The sequence below is a fragment of the Xiphophorus couchianus genome, chromosome 20, assembly GCF_001444195.1.
Source record: "Xiphophorus couchianus chromosome 20, X_couchianus-1.0, whole genome shotgun sequence".
In the NCBI taxonomy this organism is placed as follows: domain Eukaryota; kingdom Metazoa; phylum Chordata; class Actinopteri; order Cyprinodontiformes; family Poeciliidae; genus Xiphophorus; species Xiphophorus couchianus.
This window is the reverse complement of record NC_040247.1, coordinates 27,690,934-27,711,961: the sequence shown is the minus strand read 5'-3', so window position 1 is coordinate 27,711,961 and position 21,028 is coordinate 27,690,934. Positions and strand designations below refer to the sequence as shown.

General features: G+C 39.9%; 3 protein-coding genes across 4 annotated transcripts; 2 read left to right on the top strand and 1 right to left on the bottom strand.

Moving 5' to 3' along the window:
* Positions 1–416: 416 nt before the first annotated feature.
* trnt1 (tRNA nucleotidyl transferase, CCA-adding, 1) lies at positions 417–16,585 on the bottom strand. Of its 2 annotated transcripts, none has more exons than XM_028003249.1 (8): positions 16,454–16,585; positions 8,898–9,021; positions 7,119–7,312; positions 3,394–3,532; positions 3,181–3,307; positions 2,895–3,088; positions 1,975–2,228; positions 417–1,166 (listed from the first exon to the last, which is right to left on the bottom strand). In XM_028003249.1, exons 2-8 carry the CDS (start codon positions 9,019–9,021, stop codon positions 921–923), a joined length of 1,278 nt encoding a protein of 425 aa, XP_027859050.1. In that variant the 5' UTR covers positions 16,454–16,585; the 3' UTR covers positions 417–920. The 2 variants fall into 2 exon arrangements, with proteins under 2 accessions (XP_027859050.1, XP_027859048.1); XM_028003247.1 differs by lacking the exon at positions 16,454–16,585 and adding an exon at positions 9,243–9,368.
* On the top strand, positions 9,398–13,568 carry LOC114135721 (PRA1 family protein 3-like). The gene is made up of 3 exons (XM_028003252.1): positions 9,398–9,594; positions 11,413–11,627; positions 12,203–13,568. The coding sequence occupies exons 1-3, from the start codon at positions 9,446–9,448 to the stop codon at positions 12,319–12,321; spliced, it is 483 nt and encodes a 160-aa protein (XP_027859053.1). The 5' UTR covers positions 9,398–9,445; the 3' UTR covers positions 12,322–13,568.
* Positions 15,063–19,893, top strand: arl6ip5a (ADP-ribosylation factor-like 6 interacting protein 5a). Its single transcript, XM_028003251.1, has 3 exons — positions 15,063–15,313; positions 16,482–16,699; positions 18,970–19,893. The coding sequence occupies exons 1-3, from the start codon at positions 15,135–15,137 to the stop codon at positions 19,143–19,145; spliced, it is 573 nt and encodes a 190-aa protein (XP_027859052.1). The 5' UTR covers positions 15,063–15,134; the 3' UTR covers positions 19,146–19,893.
* The last annotated feature ends 1,135 nt before the right edge of the window (positions 19,894–21,028 follow it).

Sequence of the window (21,028 nt, the reverse complement as noted above, 5' to 3'; positions counted from 1 at the left end):
TTTTAGATTTTTAAGAATGGACAGACACCCTGTCCATAAATTCACCCTGTTGTGAATAAATCTCAAATTACAATCATCACCCCATCCATATTTCAGTATTAAGTATTTGAAAAGGATTTATTGATTTTAAGCGGCAATAAATTTTCTTTTGGCCTGTTAGATTGACTTTCAACAGGCCTCAATTCACACCATTTACATTATTGGCCAAAATGATAAATCACACAAGTGGTGGTGGAAACATACTGGCAAGCAAAACTAAAAATCAGAAATCTTTGGGTTATTCTTATAATAACATCCTTATTTTAATAATCAGCAAGAGTACAGCATTTACATGTTGATTTCTAGTTAAATAATTTTGAAAACTAGAAGCAGCAGAGTGGCGTTTCCTTCCACTCTAAAACAATCCACCATTATTATGTCAGCCTATAACATGAAATCATATACAGACCAACTGGAGTTTGTGGTTCCAACATGACAAAATATAAAAAATTTCAAGGGATGTGAATACTTGTACAAGGCACTGGATGAAGCATTTTATTCCACCGGCAGAAACCCGTGCAGCTACGCTTTGTCTTCGCACACAGGTGGTAAAACAAGGGTTTAAGCATCAGCCTTTTTTTTTTTTTTTTTTAAAGAAAAACTTCAAAGCAGACAGCTGCAAAGCCAAATATACCTGTCCAAAGTGCTGCCTCTGCAGATTTGAATCGAAATGAAAATGAAAAGTGCATACACACGTCTTCCTTTTGTAGAGTCCTTATTCACAACATGCTGCAGCTACTCTAACCATACAGTATCTGGCTGCAGTGCAGTTAAACACAAAAACCCTTTGAGTTTTTTTTCCCCTTTTGTCTAAAATAAAGAGAACACCTTAAACAACACTTGGCTATTTAAACCACCATGGCGACCAGTTGCTGTTTTATTCAAAGCTTCACATGACTCAGCAGTTCGTCTTTATCCATCTGGTATCGACTTTTCTTCCAGATGTCACGGAGCTCCTGCAGGTTGGTGCCAATTTCCTTCCCCGATGTGACGCCCATCTTCCTCAGATCGTGGCCGCTGACGGGGAAGCGAGGCACCGACCACCTCTGGAGCTCCGCCAGCAGCTTCTCCTCACCTTGATACTTCAGCAGCTCACACACTTTGCTCTGAGAGTCCGGCTCCCGGCTCTGGGTAGTGCGAGATATTACAGATATTTACGATGAATATATAAAAAAACAGATTCAAATGGTTCAAACTTGTGAAAGCAGATCTGACCTTTCACCTGGCAATTAACAATTTACCAATCCCAATACAACTTTTTCCATTTCTGATGCAATACCGATATCGCAGCTTTGAGTACAAATTAATCAACTAACCAATGCGTCTGTGTGTGGCGCTGCTGGACCGGACTAAATTCTGGAGCAGAATGGTTCTATTGATGTGCTTTTATCAGGGATTTTAGACGCGAGTCGCTATAATCCAATATTCATATTTTGGTTGATATCGAATCGTCTTTAATTTGACAAATATGTTCTGACAGATTTAAAATCACAGCTGTCACAAATTTTCTACAAACTTTGATCAACTTAAAAAATAAAAAGAAGAGTTTAAAAAACTAAGCTGCTTCACTTCCCTTTATTTTAAAAGGTAATGATAGGAGTGCCAATATTTGTGCCAGGGAGTTCTGAATCTTATAATGAGAAAGTTTCTCGTACGGAGGAGGAACTGCTTCTGAATTTATTTTCTAGCTCTGGCAGTTAAACCCTGCCACTCAGCAGAAGAAAGAAAAGATTGGACTAAATGTACTTTAAATATGCTTTACAAGCTAGCGTTTTTAGAGGCTGATTCACAGAATCAACCTTCGAAGGCACTAAAAGGCTGCAATCATCCACACATGAAGATTGGTCGAAAATTTACAAGAAAATGGGGATGCAACCTTAAAATTGGTTTGGTACGCAGGCACAAGTAATCATCAGCTTGTTCCTGCAGACTTACATCAATAATAAAGTCAGTGAAAGGTCTGAGGTCGTCTGGCTCTTCGTCGCTCTTGCGGAGCGTCCGCCTGTGCTTGACCAGGAACAGAGCCAGCGTCTTCTCCTCCCTGGACACCTTCAGCCGCAGGTCCGTCCTGTCCACGTCGTCCGGGCCGTGGAAGAGGGCCGCCAGGACCGTCATGGGTTTGGGAGAGTGGGCGCTGGCGTTCCCCCATACGTGCTTCACCTCGTCAACGCCGCCATCTGGAGGCAAACCTTGGGGCGTAGCGGGGAGACGAGCAGAACTGGAATGAACAGAAACTCGAGGAGGAGAATTTGACGCATTTCTGTGAAGGTTTTAAAGCAGTGGTGCCAAAAGTGGGTCCTCGAGGGCCCCGGCGTCCTGCAGGGTTTAGTTCTCTCCCTGGTTTAACGCACCTGGATCCAATGATGGCTCGTTAGAAGGCCTAAGAAGAACATTGACATGCTGAAAATGTAATTATCACCAGAGAGAAAACTAAAATGTGCAAGGATGCCGGCCCTCGAGGACCCACTTTGGGTCCCTGTTTTAAAGTGAAGTCATAAATAATAAAAAATAAATTAATAAAAATAAATAAATAAAAAAAGAGACCTAAAAATCCAAAAGTTTAATTTAAAATGAAACTCATTTACTCCCTGGCTCCATTTTTTAGGCATGTATCAGCTGAACAGCTTCAGCCTACATCTTTTCGATTTGTGCAACATTTATGAATTGTTTCTTTTTCGCTTCATTTTGAATCTCATTGATCGCACTCAGAGTGTTGATTGTAACAACTATTGTTATTTGTGTTCATGTGCTTTAGATTGAATAAACTATTTTAGCTCAGATTTCATATATTTTAAAAATGCCTGAATCAAAATCTGCTCTTATGTTAGTATTTTCTAAAGTCCAACGTATCTCACCGATGTACTGAGCTAAGTCCAGGTCGTAGAGGAGCTCCAGCAGATGAGCAGCATGGTTCCCCACCACCATCTTCTTTAACTCCACCCAGATTCTTTCTCCTGATATGGCTGCCAGCCCTCGGCCGTTTTCCCTGATGGCGGTCAGAGTCTCGGGCTCGTGCTCGTTGGCCTTTAAAGCCACCCTGCCGTAAAACCTGGGGCAAAACAACAACACCGTGACCAACTGAACCACTTGTTTAGAAATAACCGCACACCACTTCCGGTTTCCACAAGTGAGGCTGCCTACCTGAAATACCTCAGTATTCTCAGGTAATCTTCTTTTATCCTCTGCTCAGCGCTGCCGACGAATCGGACTTTGTGGTTCTGGAGGTCTTCGTAGCCTTTGAAATAGTCGTACAACGTTCCGTCGAGCCCTGCCAGACGCATAGTGGACCGCTTGGGATTAAAACGTGATCACTGTTCATCAATGAAGTTCCTTTTCGTTCGGCAGTGGAGTTACCCAGAAACATAGAGTTGATGGTGAGGTCTCTGCGCTCGGCGTCTTTCTGCCAGTCGGTGGTGAACTCCACCTCCGCATGCCGGCCATCCGTCTCAACGTCCACTCGCAGTGTGGTCACCTCAAAGTTCTCATTGTGCAACTGAGGAGGACAAAGGTTAAAAACTTTATTTATTTCAATAATTAAATGAAAAAAAAAAACTAACTAGGTAATATTATCTCAATACATTAAGTATTGAGATAAAACTTAATTATGCTCTTATTATAGCATAAGCATTTCAAAAGCTTATGCTCTCATGGCATCGCAGAGTTCATAAAACGTTGTGTGTCATTGGAACGTCTTGAATCCCAAACATAGACTCCAATTTCCCCAAAACGCCTCATATGTAACCGCTCCCAAGTATAAGGGGCTTGTTGCCCCAACGGCGGAATAAGACGTCGACATCTCCTCTCTTGGCCGACAGATGAAGAGCACTAGTGGTTGAATTATAAATATATCTCATGTAGCTGTTTACATCGGTCGCTGCCAAGATTTTTAATGATTTACAGCATAAACAAGCGTTTATTCACGTGTGTTTTAAATTGAATTTCTTCCTCTATGAAAACACAGCAATTGCAAAATTGTGCTTTTTTGACATAAGCAGAATATTGCCAGCGTGACATCCCCAACTAGCAGAAGATTTGCTAGTTTTAATAAAAACGCAGCTAGTGAAGCGCCTCACACCACAATCCCACCAACTCTTGGGTCCAAACAGCCTTCTCTTCAGAAGCTGCGGTCAGTGCACCCCAAAAGGCCGTCGCTGTTAGAAGCCCTTTCTTTTTTCACTATCCATCCCAACACCAGGCCACGGCAAACAAAACTCATTTTCAAATCTCATCATATCCGGATTTTATTTTATGTTGCAACAAACTTTTCAGTGAGCTCAAAGCTGGACTATAAAGTAAGCATTAGTTCACTTCGTTCACTAGACCCTGATTGCATTCACTTCTGCTGTCCCATAACCTGAAACTGATGCTCCATGCGATTCGTTAATCTGACGTTTGGATTGGACGAGGAGAAGAATCAACTTTCATAAGGAATGCGAGGCAGCACACACACTCTGTTATAGGCTTCAATGCTGCGGCTCAATATCTCTGAGAGCCTCCGCTCAGCCACGACGCTGCCTGCAGCTGAAAGGTGAGATGAAACCAACAGTCATAAACGGCAGTGGAAGAAATGAAGCTGCATCAGCAATGATCCAACTGCTGATTACTCCCAGGTTTTACTCCACCAGTACATCTTCTCATTTCTCCCCTTGACTTTATCTGGAGTCAGCTTTTTTTTTTTTAAAAAAAGAAAAGAGAAAGAGAGAGAGAGTAGAGTTGCTTCCCAGGATGTTTAACATCTTTAATAGGACGTTCATTAAACCTCATGTAAAGCCAGACCTTTATTGTTATTGGCCTGATATAGTTTGGGCTGAATAAACAATAAAATGACAGAGAAGAATTTAGTTTAAAAACTAATAATTGGTTATTTATACTTGATTTGATTTTTGTAACCTTCTAAAGTTGCAGCTTAAAGATGTTAACAGGTTTATCAGTATGAATCCAGAACAGTTGATCGGGCAGGCTGGCGCTAACAGTTAGCTTAGGAGGGACCAAGACCAAAGTGGATGTTGATCTCATTTAAACAACTTCAATCTCAAATATGTTTAATTCAAACATCCCCTTAATGAACCTTCACTGCATCTCCAGTTTATACTAGATGGTTATTCATACAGAAGTACATGGAGATGGAGGTAGAAGTTGGTGACCCATGATTTTCCTCCTGTGGGAACTGTGCAGAGTACAGAACATGAAGCAACTCTGGGTTGTGTAACAGTTTGAACAAATGCAAAGTCTCAGGCTATCCGTTAGCTTCAACTTCCAGGACAAGCTTTAGCTTTGCCCCAGATGATTCATACCACTGGGAGATTTAAGTTTCCAGTGGTGGAAACACTTCCGCTAGTGCGCTAACAGCAAAGCTAACTTTTAGTTTAGCGCTTTAGCTAATATTAGCAAAGCTCTAATATTTAGTGCTTTGCACTAACTTGGCTGTTTTTTATGCTTTCAGTTCATGTCTGCAGTTTTAGTCACCAACTGTTCTTAATTCTTGAAGTAGTTCGACGTTTATGTTCTTGCTCTTATTTTGAACTGGGTGAACAAATAACTTCAAACAAGAAGCACACAGGAACAAAATAAAATACAGACATTGAATAACAATATTTAAACATAAATATCTAAGAAGATTATACAACTGGTAAATTATTATAATTATTATTAAAGTTGGTGCTTTAGCAAAAGCTTCTAAACTAATGTCTATGAGTAGTGCTTTAGTGATAGCGCAACTAACTTTTTAGCTAGCGGTGCCCACCACTTAAGGTTATAAACAAAAGAAGGAAAACTTTTCATTTCCTTTCAGAATCAAACTTGTTGGTTGCCATGGGACAGTAATACAAATAATTTGGGGCATAACTGTAATCTGGGGAGAACTAAATTAATACTAACAGAACCACTGTAATAAATATCCCTTTAAACTACTACTACTAAGTATTTTTTGACTGATCAGACTGGTTGTGAGGCTGGGCCAACAGCTCACATGGTTACAATTTCGATTCATCAAACTGGTTATTTAATCATTCATGGCCACATGTTCGTAAAACAATTCATTAAGTGCCTTTTTCTTCGCCCTACTTTTGGCTTTCCTTAAAACTAAAGCTTGAGGCAAAGTGCACAAGCTAACAACTACAACTCTTATTTTCATAGCCATGTAATGAAGCTGAAAAGAGTTTTATTCCTCAAAAACACTCATCTTCAACAACATACACAGAACCACGGATTATGGATGCTTGGGGGTTTTTTGTAGCGCTAAATGATAAAATAGATTGTGCATTCATTTTTAAAGAAACAAAAGACAAGAAGTCAATGTCCAATAAGTTGAAGAAAACTGTTTCACAGCCTGATATTTTTGGTCCAACGACATCTGGCAGTGCAACATTCCTGCCGATCCTCTCATCTGCAGACACTTCCAGCTTTTTTGATCTCCTGCCCAAACAAACAGTAATTATTCAGCCGTCTACCTCTGGAGACAGAAGCGAAACTGATGCACGCAGCTCCGGTAGCAGAGGGATTTCATTAGAATCCAGCTCTGGTAACAAGTTCTCTTTTATGCCAGATGACGGTTTAGTTACGGAAGTATTGCTTTAACAAACTTTCATCTATTTACCTTTAAGTATCAAGAATATGATACTTAAAGGTACTATGATACAGGGCTGAGCAGAGGCGCAATTGGTAGAACTGTTGCCTTGCAGCAAGAAGGTACTGGGTTACGATTCCAGGCCCGGGGTTTTTCTGCATAGAGTCAGTCCAAAATCATGACTGTCAGGTTAACTGGTCTCTCTAAATTCTCCCTAGGTGTGAGTGTGTGTGCGTGTGCATGGTTGTTTGTCCCGTCTGTCTCTGTGTTGCCCTGTGACAGACTGACGACCTGTCCAGGTGACGCCGCCTCTTTCCCAGAGTGTTAGCTGGAGATAGGAACCAGCACCTCCCGACCGCACAGGGACAAGGGTGTTAAAAAAGGGATGAAATGGATGGACTATGATACACTTTAGGTTAAAGAAAAAGAGCTGATATGAAGACAGCTTTTCAAATAATCACTAAAAAGCATATTTTTTTGTATTTGTTGCCATTAAAAAGATTCAGCGTCTTACCCGTGCGGTAATGGTGCCGTGCTTCTCTCCTTTATTGTTGATCAACCTGATTCCAGCATCTTGAAACATGCGCTTCATCTCCTCCGGAGTGGCTGTGGTGGCAAAGTCCACGTCTTCAGGCCGTTTCCCGGACAGCAGATCTCGCACAGCGCCGCCAGCGATCCGCAACTCGTACTGGTGCTTCTCAAACAGCTCTGGAGAAACGAGATTCTGAGTTATTTACAAGTCAGATTCTCAAATAGTAGCGATGCACCGATCCCGATTTTGGCCGATACCGATTTTTTTATTTATTATTTTGTATAATCAACATTGTCAGATCTTATAAAGGTCACAAAACAACTTCAATATTCAAGTCTAATTTTGTTGAAAAACACTGAACAATATGCAGACTTGCTTAGCTGCACAATAGTTGGCACTCTTGAATATAAATGAAAAGTTTAGAGCATTCCTTTCCAAATTACAATAAACTAAAATAAAAATCTGTTCCATGCCTTTTTTCCCCCCCACATTTTAAAAACAAACTACTTGCACAACAGGTTAGACTACAGACCTGTTTTGAACCTATTACGAAATATAAAGCACACGGCAGTATTTTTGTTTTTACCAAATCACAAAGCTTGAGGTCAGTGGATGACAAAGTAACAAAATATCTTACAACCCTCGATAAAGTGTCCTGAGTTTTAGGTTTCTTTAGGTAAAAAGGAAATGTACGAATGCAGCAAAGCTTTATTTATACCAAAATCTTTACATAAGTAGACTAAATCGCTGACTTCTCAAGACTAGTGGTAACAAATTATTTTTGAGACAGAAAAAAGGGTGAATGTTTACATCAGAGGGTGAACTTGCATCATTATTAATATATTTTTTGAAAATGTTTCAAAATGACAATATTATTATTTATCGCATTAATTTCTGGAACAATTTATTGTCCAGCAACATTTATTATCGTGACAGGCCTTCAGGTGATCTATTTTTATTCATTTTGAAAAAAATGCTTATTTAAATCTAAATGCCTGATTCCAGAATCAGGGGTGCCACCAGGAATCTTGGGTCCCCTGACAAAAAAAATTTAAATTTAAATTTAAACAATCAATCTCCTCCACCTCCTCCCTGAGCTGCTATTGCATGCTAAAGTAGTGCAACACTCTGGCCAAAACAACCAATCAGAACCAGGAGGAGGGTCTTAGTGTTGTCAATCAACCTCATTCACTCACTGCTAAATGTGCTAATGGTGGAGATTTTATATTTTTTCTTAGTAGTATCGTAACTGCCACAGTGGTTCTTGTCTTCCACTGACTGCTGCTGAACCTCGTCACCGTCAAGTGTGCCAAGAAGGAACGAACCATTTCATGCAGATCCAGGGGGATTCAGGGCAAATATGGATGTGTTCTTTTTGTTCTGGGAGTGGGAACATTACATTTTTACTGCTACAAACAATCTTTGAAAACACAATATGATTAATTTTGTAACTGACAGGGCCCCAATTTTTTTAATTTTATTTCTATGAACAAAAAATAAATACATAAATTGTGGAGGGCCCCCTGTTGGTCAGGGGCCCTTAGAATGATCATACCCCCCCGCCCCTATACGGCCCCTGACCAGAATTAACATAAAGTAGTCAAGTCATACTTGAACAAAAATATTAAACTTCTGTAAGTTGATAAATATGTAAATGATGGTGTTAGATGAGCACATAATATCGCATCAAATCATTGCCAGACTTGTGAATTGAACTGAATCCACTCTGAGTTGTTTCCCTATCAAATCGTGTGTATTCACCTGCTATTCCTTTCAGCCCATCAGTGAAGAGAGACTTGAACTCGCTAGTCTTCAGCCGCATGGTGAACAGACTCCTCCATACACTATGACTGATCACAGCAGGTCTGAAAAATCTGCTCCACATCTACACACAGAGAGAGAGAGAACAAGTCAGGTCGCTCAGTTTGGGTTCGCTTGCAGTAAATGAGGAGCTAGCTGGCTAACATGTGATTGGAGGACAGGTCACTGCGGTATAAATAACGGTCTCGAAGCACCGGGCACACTATCAGAACATGTCAGCATCAGCCGCTTATGGAAAACAGGAAAAAACCGGCACACTTTATAAACCAACAACACAGTTTTCACCGAAAATTATCTTTCTGTCATCTCTGGTCTCCTCGCGAAGCGATGCCGGAAGAGTTTTAGAAAACGTGCGCTCGCCGACCAATGGCGTGAGAGTTTTTCGGTCACGGAAGGCGGAGTTTATAACGTCTCTCGCGAGATTTGTCATCTTTTAAAGTTTCCAGTGCTGCTTGTCTGTGCTATCTGTCAGAGAAATAAGCTCCAGGATGCCGCCGTTCAGACAATGGGGAGACTTCTTCCCCGGCTGGAAAACACCGACTGACAGCATCGACTTTCACGACAGACTAATCAGCAACCTACTTTATTACCAGACTAATTATCTGCTACTCAGTACTGCTGTTTACATCATTGCAGGGTAAGAAATGTCGTACACTGCATCGTTTTATTGTTTGTAATTTAATATATATATATATAAGTTGTTTGCCAACCGCCATAAAACAAAAAGAAGAAGAAGAAGAATATATATATATATATATATATATATATATATATATATATATATATATATATATTAATAAAGTTTGTTATCCTGTCGTTTGTAAAGCAGAATTGAACCTACTTTTTCTATTAAATAAATAATTAAATAAATAATACTGGGATGTTTTTTCACAGCTAGTTTTGATGGACAAAGTAAAACGAGGAAACAAATTGAACCAGAAAGAGAGGTCATTACTCAGTTCCAATGAAGTCCTTAAGCTTGAAGAACTGGTCTGTGGTCTAGTAACAATAAACAAAATTGTATTCACACCGCTGGAAAGCTTTTGCATTTTGTCACTTTTGTCTTTTTGGGTCCTTATTCCAACACAAAGAACCAGGTAGCTGTGGTCCTTGAAAATGTTTACATAGAAAAATATGAAAAGTGTTAAGTACATTCAATGGGCCTATAAAGTATTGATGCTACTGTTAAAATTCTTTTTTTTTTTTTTTTTTTTTTTTTAGATTTGAAGACTTAATAAATAATTTCTAAACTTTCTAAAGGTTTTATGAACACATGGCCATGACCTTCTAAAAAGTAAAAAAAAAAAAAAAAAAGACTGTCAGTAGAGTAACATTCTAAATAAAGTTTCCAAAGTCTTACGCTATAATATGAAAGTGCATGCCTGTACAATCAGAAAGACTACTAAAAATAAACGCAAAGTAAATTCTGCTAAAATATTTTTTTCCTTTTTTAAATATTTTTATATTAAGTGGAAACATAATGCTCCACTTGTGAAAGTAAAACTGTGCAGCTCCTTTTTGGCACTCAGACACAGTTCTGCTTGTTACACTGCTTGGACAGGACATGGGGGAAGAAAAAGAAAAACAAAACTGTTTACAATTCAACTCGGTTCATTTATCCGCTGTCAGCCCACTACAAATGTCTTAGTGCGGCCTAAAAAATAATCCAAGTTGTAAAACAATGCAGTCAAGTTCGGTTTATAATCTAATTGGTAAAAAAATATAATAATTATATCGAAGGAGACCAAGTTGATGGCATTCAATCACTGACTTAGCAGGAACCACTTAAACAAAGCGTATCAGTTGCAACTTTCATGGTGTGGTACTTTTACATTTTTGCTCTACATAAAGGCGAGACTGAAAAGATTAGACATAGATATGTGAACTTTGTTCCTTAAATGGACTGAATATTTGATGAGTTTTCGTAATTTTCTCATGACTTCGGAAAAACAGCGCGTCTTGCTGTGAGGATGCTTTTTCCTCAGCAGGGGACAGAAATACGGATGTAGATGGCTGGAGATTGTTGTGTTTGTGATTATGTGACAAAATGTGAAAATGTTCGAGCGATACTGTTTCCCAGGCGCACCATAGGAGACATGTTGCTGTAGATCAGGGGTCTCAAACTCCAGTCCTCAAGTGCCGCTGTCCTGCAGTTTTTAGATGTGCCACAGGTACAAAACACTGGAATGAAATGTCTTAATTACCTCCTCCTTGTGTAGATCAGTTCTCCAGAGCCTTAATGACCTAATTATTCTATTCAGGTGTGGTGCAGCAGAGGAACATCTAGAAGTTGCAGGACTGCGGCCCTTGAGGACTGGAGTTTGACACCTGTGCTGTAGATAAATCATCTAACCACTAGGTGGAGCAAGTGCTTACATAGGAACAAAACACTGAAGCTTCATGAACGCCGCGGCATTTTTAAACTTCGCTCACGTGCCTCCGTGTTGTCCCGCAGGTTCAAGGACCCGGTGGGAGTGGGCACCGGCACTGCCGTAATGTTGGCCGTTTTTCTGCTCTCAGCTTATGTCGGAGAACTGCCACCTATTGTCGACTTGAAGAGAAGGAGTCCCTTCACGTTTCTGATAATCAACATTATAGTCGTTCACTTTGTGGCGAAAGCGTTTGTGGGTGTCGGGACATTTTTGTCAGCAACCGCTATATCCCTGGCCGGTAAGTTCACTGTGTTGTCCTTGTCTCACTAAATAAATAAATAACATAAAAAGCAAAATGTAAGGATTTATGCTTTGTAAAATGTTTTAAATTTACACTTAAAGCTGAAGTATGTAACTTTTATAAAGAAGGTTGTTTTTTTAGTTTTTTTTTACATGTTTGTTAAAACTGTCACCATGTGGTGACAATATGTGATGAGACAGATAATCTGAAAACAATCACCTCCAAAAACAACCAGTCAGAGCCAGGAGGCGTGACTTAGTGCTGTCTATCAACCTCATGTACTCACTGCTAAATGTGCTAATGGCTAATGGATGAGCAGCATGGCAAAAAAATTGCGATATGCCTCCTGGCTCTGATTGGTTGTTTTTAGTTAGCACTGGGAGAAGGTAGACGAACTAAATTTTTTCTTAGATTATCTGTTTCAACAAATATGTTAAAATAAATAAATAAATTACAAAAGTTACATGGAGTATCTTGATTTAGACCAGGTTTAAATTGATTATAAGTGATCACTGAATTATATTTTTGCTAAATTGCAAGCATTAGCATTTGCCTTTCCTTCTGCACTGCAGTGACTGTTTCACATGCTTCCCTTTGCAACCGCAAAGTGAACGAGGTGGCGTGCATTAAAGAAGCTCGGGAGCTGAAGGGGACACCGATGGGCTTTTTGTTAAGGGCTCGCGGGAAATAAATGGAAACGAACAACTAAAGGAAACGGAATGATTGAAAAACTCACTTTTTCCCCCCACACGAAACAAAAATGCTTTCTCTGTGCTTATTAACCTTTGTAAAGTTTCTCTCTTGATATTAAGGAGCCGACTGTAACTGACAAACTGCATCTTTGCTAATGAATGTTTTCCACGGCTGTGAGGAGGAGCGTCTCTCTGTCCTGCACTAAATCTGTTGTGTGCACCAGAGCTACAGGCTTCTTGGTTAAGAAATTTACATTAATCTCTACATGTCTGTGCTTTTCGTGAGTAATTTAATGAATAAAAGAAATACAAGGAAGGCTAGCCAGTCTTGATGTGTTGCAATTCTTTTGAAACACTTTTAGAAAATACCAAATTAAGATTTATTCATGAAGTAAAGGCTTGATGTGATATCTTAGACATATTCTTTTTAAATTCTATAAATAGCAACAGAATCAACAGAGAACACTAAAATGCCTCACTTTATGCAGATGATATTTTGGTTTACCTCTTTGATCCCTCTGCCTTTTTCACAGACTTTCTTGTTTAAATGTGAAGATCTGTTGGCAAATTGGCTGAATTCCATTCACACGTTCTAAAATGATCAAGTTTTGATGTTGAGTTTCAAGTGTTTGCGAGGTGAAGTGCCACTAGAAGAAATAATGACACGTGATCTTGAAAGGTTTAACGGAAGAATTGCTCACCACACTTCCTAAATCAACCTCCAATCTTTTAAGGTGTGTCTCTGTCAGCTTTAGATATATAGAGATGAAAAGTTTTGCACACAATTTTCCAAATATCCTAAATTCAACCAGATTGGATGGAGACATCCAGATTATCAGTTGGATTTAGGTTTGGACTTTGTGCCAGCATAATATTCCCATAACCATATTTCATCATGGCGCATTCAGAGTTACTGTTTTGATTGTCTGTAACACATATTCTCTTGTATGCTGGCCGAAATGTTTACTTTTGGTCCGACCAAAGCACCTTCTTGTTTGATTCAAGAGCATTTGACCAGACCTCGACTTTTCCTGCTGTGTTCTTTGGTTTTGATGCTGTTTGTAACTGTTACTAATAGAAAACTCAACAGTGTCCTTTAATATGCTGTAAAGGTGATAGGGATGGAGCTATTTCTAAGAAAATGAACAAGATCCTTTCTTGTTGTTCTCTCTCCAAGATCTGCTTTAACATGTTCCTGTGGCTGTAAAACGGTATGCTTCAAAAATAAAGAACATAAAAATACAAATCTGCATTCAGTTCGTCTCATTGAGTCGTTGGTTCCACCGGTTTGCACTTAAAGTTCCTTTCAATAGAGATTGAAGTTTACACAACATACTTTACTGCTAGTGTCTGCCATCTGGAAAAGTTGAAAAGGAAAGCCATGATGCCTATCAGGAGTTCTCCTGACTCTCCTGTGTTTTATCTGAGCCGTGTCTCCTGGGTGATGGAGGGTGTAAATGTACTTCCCTTCCACTCGTTCAAAATTTTAATCAGTGACCTTGCAGTAGATTATAGAGCTGTGCGGAGGTTCTTTTGACAGAGTGGGTTAATCTGCAGTCAATAAAACTCTAAACTTGGACTACATACTTGTTCTGATGGGTTTTTTTCTATTCCATTCCATTTGAAACTGCAGATAACAAGAATCCGCTTGGAGAATAATGGTGGGAAAAAAGTGCAGCCCAGAGAATAAGTGATAATTCGTAGCATTTATCTTCTTTTTTAGAAGTCTAACTAGCTTGGTCCATATTTGCAAACACAGAACAGACCATTCTTTGTTTCTCTTACACTTTAGGTTCCAGGAGTCATCCATTCACTATTGCATTATTAGAGGCCATCTTAAATGTCTTTGCTGTTTCATAGTGGCGTATAATGAGACTTAAATATAGAAAAAAACATTTATCACCGTCAAAGATCTGAAAAGGTCCAGATAATGATGTCATAAGCTGCTTAATTAACATCTTTTAAAACATTTTTGGGAATAATTTTAAAGGTATTTTTTCAGGAGGAATGGACCATAATTCCAGTAAGCCGTTATGAAAAGACTATGGAAGGATAACCAAAATGTTTGACCCAATACATACAGTTTAAATGTTACTAACAGAAACATTACCAAATACTAAGGAAATGTACTGTATGTCTACTTCTGACTCTTGAAGGAACAAAAAAACCCCCAGATTTTTCTGGTATTTAGTTATTTAAAAGTTTATTCTTAAATACATGCTAGAAAATTATTAAATAAAGGGATTATTTCTCCAATCATGGAATGACCTATACAGTTTAATTTTCAGATCTCTCTCTCTCTGAGTTGAGGGTAAATTTCAAGCACAGTCGTTCATATTAGTACGTCTTACTTTAATTTGCAGACATTCATATTCAAACGGTAATTGAAACTTATTTAAACATATACTTTAGTTTCTTTTCCACAGAAAATCCCGTTTCTAATACTTTCCAACGATAACTTGACACTCACAATATGGCGGATTCGCTGACGTGGGAAGTCGAAACTAATACGGCGCTTGCTCCTGTGTTTTTAACAAAAATAAAAAATCCGACAGAAATAACAACTTAGAACCGGACGCCACAAACACTTTGGAAACATAATTAGTGGGTTTACTTCAGAGCTCACGCGCCTCTTGTTTAGTTTATGGCAAAAACACGTGCGCTTCTCGTCCAATAGCGGGAGGTTTTCAAAGCCACGTCATGAGCTGGCAAACTCGCTCTCGCGAGATTGATCTTGACGTTTCAGCTGTTTGTTTTTCGTCTTGGTGCAGCTGAGCTGAGCTGTCAGACGAAAAGAACCCACAGGACTCTAATGGCTAAAGTAGAGCTAGCACCGCTGAGGTCGTGGGATGACTTCTTCCCCGGCTCGGAAAGGTTCGCTAAACCGGATTTTGGAGACATGGCAAGATGGAACAACCGAGTTGTCAGCAACCTGCTTTATTATCAGTCTAATTACCTGGTGCTCGCCATTGCTGTTTTCTTCATTGTCGGGTAAGAAATGCCATACAGTAAAAAGTTTTTTAGTCTGTGTTTTTTGTTTTTTTTTGTTTGTTTTTTATATTCACTCAGTCTGCTCGCCTTGTTGGCATAAAGAAGGGTTTAACCTACTTCTAGAAAGATCAGTGGAAGCAAAGATAGGAAATCAACTCTGCTGCTGTTTGAGAACAAAATGAATTTTAAAAAAAATACTGCAGGTTAAAAGTTGATCATTTTGGGAACTGGTCATGTGACACTTACAGATAATTGACACAGAGGCTTTGGTGTAGCGTGAAATCCAGGAACAGACTGAGCCAGTCTGGGCATGCCCAGATGTCTGTAGCTAGTTGAGGAATTGACCTAACAATCTTATCTGATGGCGTCAAACATCCCGTGTGTGTGTCATTGGTTGTTATTTGTCCGAGTTAAAGCTTGTTGTACTATCTACCCATCATAACAAGTTTGCAAACCTGGGCTTTTGTCGTGAAACGTGGGTCACGTGTTTTGCTTCTTCAGCCAATGAAAATGCCATGCTGATGACAAAGCAGCTGGATTTGCTTGTTTGATTAGAGTCCAAATCCAGGTTTGGAAAATTGCTTCAGTGGCTTCATCTTGACTCATAGTTTCCATATCAGCAAATCTGAACTTTGACACATTTTTTATTTTTATTTTTTTGGTCACTAGTTTGAGTAAACCATGTGATGTCATGCTTATGCTGTCAGAAAACGTTTATAATCAAACCTGTTGGTTATTTTTAATCAGTACTATAGTACGAAAAGTACTATTTACATTCGAGCGAGGTTTTCACATACTTTTATTTTTATTTTCTTTACTTTGTCTGCGTGTTAGCTTATTGTCTGAGGATAAATGTGGATCAGTTTAATCGTTTACGTTTAAACAATAAAATATTAAAATCATGAAAAACATCGGGTTTGATGCTTCTTGATCTAAATAACACAGAATGTAATCAGATTTCAGTTTATTTAGGTGAGTTTTGACGCTTTGTAGTTTGATATTGTCCACAGAAAAAATCATAACGTGCAGGGATAATGTTGTTTTTGTAATACAAACATCTAACCACCAGAGGGAGACAGTGGATACACCATAACTTGCTCCGTGAATCTCCGGAAGGCATCACCGCCGCCTTTAACCTGCCTTGTGTCGCCCTGCTGTGGTCCTGCAGGTTCCTCAACCCTATGGGGATGCTCACGGCCATGGTCGTGGTGTCGGCCGTCTTCCTCGGCTCCGTCTGGGCCGGAGAGAACCGAGCCGTGATCAAGAACTTCAAGAGGCAGAACCCCACGGCGTTCGTGATCGTCGTCATGGTGGCCAGCTACATTCTGATTTCTCTGCTCGGCAGCGTCATGACGTTTATGACAGCAATCACTTTACCTCTCACTTGTAAGTTGATGGATAATCTTTATGCAACACTGGATTATGAATTATTATATTATTTAAAAGTGGTCTGGATTACACAAAGTCGAAACTTTTTATTTATTTTATTTCTTAAAGGTTTGTTTCTAGTGGACTTTATTTGACAGTGGTCAGGCTGTCAGAGGCGGCAAAAGTCAACGGGGCGGGACTTGAACCCTTGTCGAGGATGTATGGGTCGCACGCTCTATCCCTGCACCACCGCTGTGCCTAGACTAGCGTTTCTCAACAGGGGCGGTAGCGCCCCCCGGAGGGCGTTCAGAGGACGGCAGGGGGCGCTGGCGGAAATTTTTTACAAAAGGGGGGGCGCTGGGATTACTTTGGGGGGCTTTTGCTCGAAGGTAAACTTTACTTCTTAAATGCACAACAACACCAGTTTAGACTTTGACGAACCTGCTAAAACTGTATTGTGTAACATTAAAACATGCATGGCTGCAACTGTATCGATGGCAGCTCTCCTTCTCTTCAGTGTTTCTGATAGCTGTAAATTTTTATATATGTCAACTTGTGCGTAAAATATGGTGCCACACATTTTTTGTGCGCACGCAGGCCTTATGCACGAGGCCCCAGGTGAAAAGCATGATGAGTGAAGATTACTGGTGGTGAACGTCAATAAACGATCAAATAAAACTAGCAACAGGAAAGAAACTAAAGAGGACATAACAATAAACCAAGAGAGGATAATATTAATCAAAGAAAACTAAATGGAAATGAATGAAGAACAAAATGCAAGAATAAACTAAGAAACTAAATTAAATACAGTGGAATAAGCTTGTATGGCAAGACCTTTCGAGCCATAATTAATACAGAGGACTGTATGGCAAAAATAAACAGACACGGTTTTCAGATAAAAGGTAAAATAATATTGTTGAAGTGCCATGAGTATGTTGGGACATCTAGTGCTAAGTAGAAATATATTTTACAGATGATAACAATAAGGAATTTATCACTTATTTATGTTTTTGATTAGATGCGATATATACTGTATATTTCTTCAATATTATTTTTGTGACAGTGTTAATGTAATGAGGCTGATGACTCCATGACACTTTCAATTTGACTCATTAGGATTTTACTAAGAACCAGCTTTGTTTGTTGTAATTTCTGTCCAGTAAAAGTATTAATCTATAAATCAATATTCAGGTCTATATAAAGATATAATCCATGTTTCTGTCTCATATTTGTATGGCATTGAAAGGATCTGGAACTTTTGCTTTTCCACTGAAAGCTCTGGTTTGCACAGTAAATGCCAAGTGGGTGAAATTTGATGGATGATACTCTGATGTCCTATTCTCTTGAAGGCAGCACAGAGCTACCACCAGAAACTGACAGAAACACTGAAGAGAAGAAGAGTTATGATTGATATAGTTGCAGTTCTATCCATGTTTTAATGTTGCAGAGCTCTGTCTTTTTGCAAATAGATCAAAGTTTAAACTGGTATTGTTGTGCATCTTTTATCTGGTCATTTTGTGCAGGATTTAGCAACTAACATCAGAAAATTGCACAGAAACAAGAATATTTTTTCCACTTTCTAACTTGAACATCTATTCATTGCGTTTTTGCCTGTAAAGGTAATTTCTATTCACGTTGCTGTTTTGTTCTCTGGGAGATTATTTTTGATAATAAATACAGAAACAACCATAAAAATCAAAACATCAGCAATAGGGATGGGAATATCAACACTGAAATAATATTCAGTGCAACGTAGCCTACAATTTCTTCGATGGGGGGCCGGTAAGGGACCTGGATAATGGAAAGGGGAGTCGCTGGACCAAGAAAGGTTGAGAAACACTGGAGTAAAACTTTTTTTGTAACACTCGGGCGCACATGCGCAGAACGGGCAGCTGCGGGGTTTATTCTTCGCATGTCCGGGCAGATAATAACTAAATCAATGGCGGATAGTGTCGTGCTTTGTTGTGTTTCCAACCTTTTCAGTTTAACCCAACTTACACTAGCGCTTTATTCATGGGAGTCTGAGGTCAAAGTGAAGGGTTGTTTCGACACGCTAAAATCATAGCGATGTTTAGTGACGTGGCATGGCAACTGCAGCTGACTGAAGGCGTCTCGTCTTTTCCCTGCTCAACATCCGACAAATACCAGCAGTTTACCGGCAGCAGTCTCGTGTACACATAGCCTCAATTCTCCCTGAATCAGATCATACTCTGGGTTTATTTACGAGTTTGTTTTTGCCAAATGTCAAATTTTAAAATGTGATTTATTTACTCCTGTCTGCTCTGCAGTGATAGTCGCACACGCTTCGTTTCGCCTGCGCAACGTGAAGAACAAGGTGGAGAACAAGATGGAAGGCGCGGGGCTGAAGAGGACTCCGATGGGCCTTTTGCTCCAGGCTCTGGGACAGCAGGAGGAAAACCTCCAGAAGATTCAGACTTTTCTGGAGGGAAAAATGAAGGAGTAGCTGCCACAACTTTTAGGTTTCTTTATTGTCTGGCATGTTGCCGATAAACGAAAGACTGCAGACCAACAAACGTCGTCTCCTCTCAGGGTATCTCGTGACACTCCGGTCAGAACTTGTTAGGGGTGCTTCTCTCGCTCCCCATCCCTCCCCACCCCTCGCGCCGGCTATGCAAATTGTGTCCCGTTGCAAGCTGCGAAGCCTCTTGTTTACGAAATCTGTGTTTAATCAGTCTCCGTTTGCACTCGAGCGAAATTGTGAAAGCAGCTTCAACCGAGGCTGAAAAGTGCTCGCTCAACACGCGTCGCTGCCAAGACGACGTGAGCGCTTCGAGTTGACAGCTGGAGGCGGAAAGCTCTTCACATTTTCGAGTGGAGCTGGTTTACGTCGGACTGGAACCAGCAGGCTGCAAAACCAAGAGAATCATGAAAAAGGAGCGAGCCCTGCTTTGTCTTCAGTCTGATCACTTTGTCAATATTTGAAAGGGAAAACTTGAAAGGAATTCTCCTGACCTCTTTAATCTTGACGGTGCCTCGTGGGTGATGGATGAGCTAACGCTACATTTATCTGACATGCTAATCAATGACCGTGGAGCAGATTATAGATTATATTCTGACGGAGTGGATTCATCTGCTGTCAATAAGGCCCTGAACTCAGACCAGATACTTTGACGCTGCTCCGTCCAGATAACAAGAATACACTCGTGGAAAAAAAAATAAAAATAATAAAGAAATAAACCTGTGAAAACGTGGCCTTTTGATGGCAATTTTTTTTTTTTCTCACGGCTAATTTAAAAAATAATAAAAAAAATCTTTTAAAAGTTTGTTTTTCAAAGATCATTCTGGGTTTTCTTTTTAACACCTTTGTGTGTAAAAAAAATAAAAAAAAAAAAAAAACACACACAGGCTTGTTTCTATATCTCCAGTGTTTCTGTTGAGTTTAATGGCCGCTCCCTCCCCGATCGCTCCTTCTGGGCTACAGCTGTGATTTACGTCCCCTGCTGCCTCATCCCATCATCCATATTGGGGAAACTTGGAGTAAACACAAGCACCGCTGGCAACAGAATCAAGTAAAGTCATGTCTCAGAGGGCACAGTGGAGGCCCTTTCTTTTCCCGGAGCAGCAGCCAAACGTGTGTGTGTGTATATTCCGCCCGCTGCTCAGTCAACAGGTGTGTGTCATTGTCGACTCAGCAGAGAGAAAGAAGCCCCCCACACTCCCCTGCAAAATCTGTATTCTGATATTCATACTGTTCCCTACAGTAGGGTAAGTGAAGCTCCAAAGGTTGCTACATGTAATGTCTCGCAAAGGTATTCAACTTGTTCACATTCTGATCAGCTTCAATGTTGTGTTATTTATTTATTTTTTGCAAAATAGTTCTTTGAGCACAGTTATTTTTAAGTGTTAGTCAAGATTCTCCATTTGATTGAGGTCAGGACTTTGTCTAGACCAGTGTTTCCCAATTCCGGTCCTCAGGCCTCCCTGCCCTGCATGTTTTAGGTGTTTCCCTTCTGCTACACACCTGGATTGAATCTATGGGTGATCAACAGGTTCTTCTTCTTCTTCTTTTTGTTTTATGGCGGTTGGCAAACAACTTTCAGGTGCATTACCGCCACATCAACAGGTTTCTGCAGCACTTGATGGTCATGCAATCATTTGAATCAGCTGCTCTGGAATAGAGGCACATCTAAAACATGCAGAGCTGGGGGGCCTGAGGACTGGAATTGGGAAACGCTGCTCTAGACCATTCTAACAAGAATTTGCTTTGATCTAAAAGTCATTGGATTCTACTGGAAAGCGAATCTCTGCCGCAAGCTCAAGTTTGTTTGGTTTTTCCATAATTTTTAGCAGATTTTTGTCCAGTTTTTAGCTCCGTGTAATTTCCTC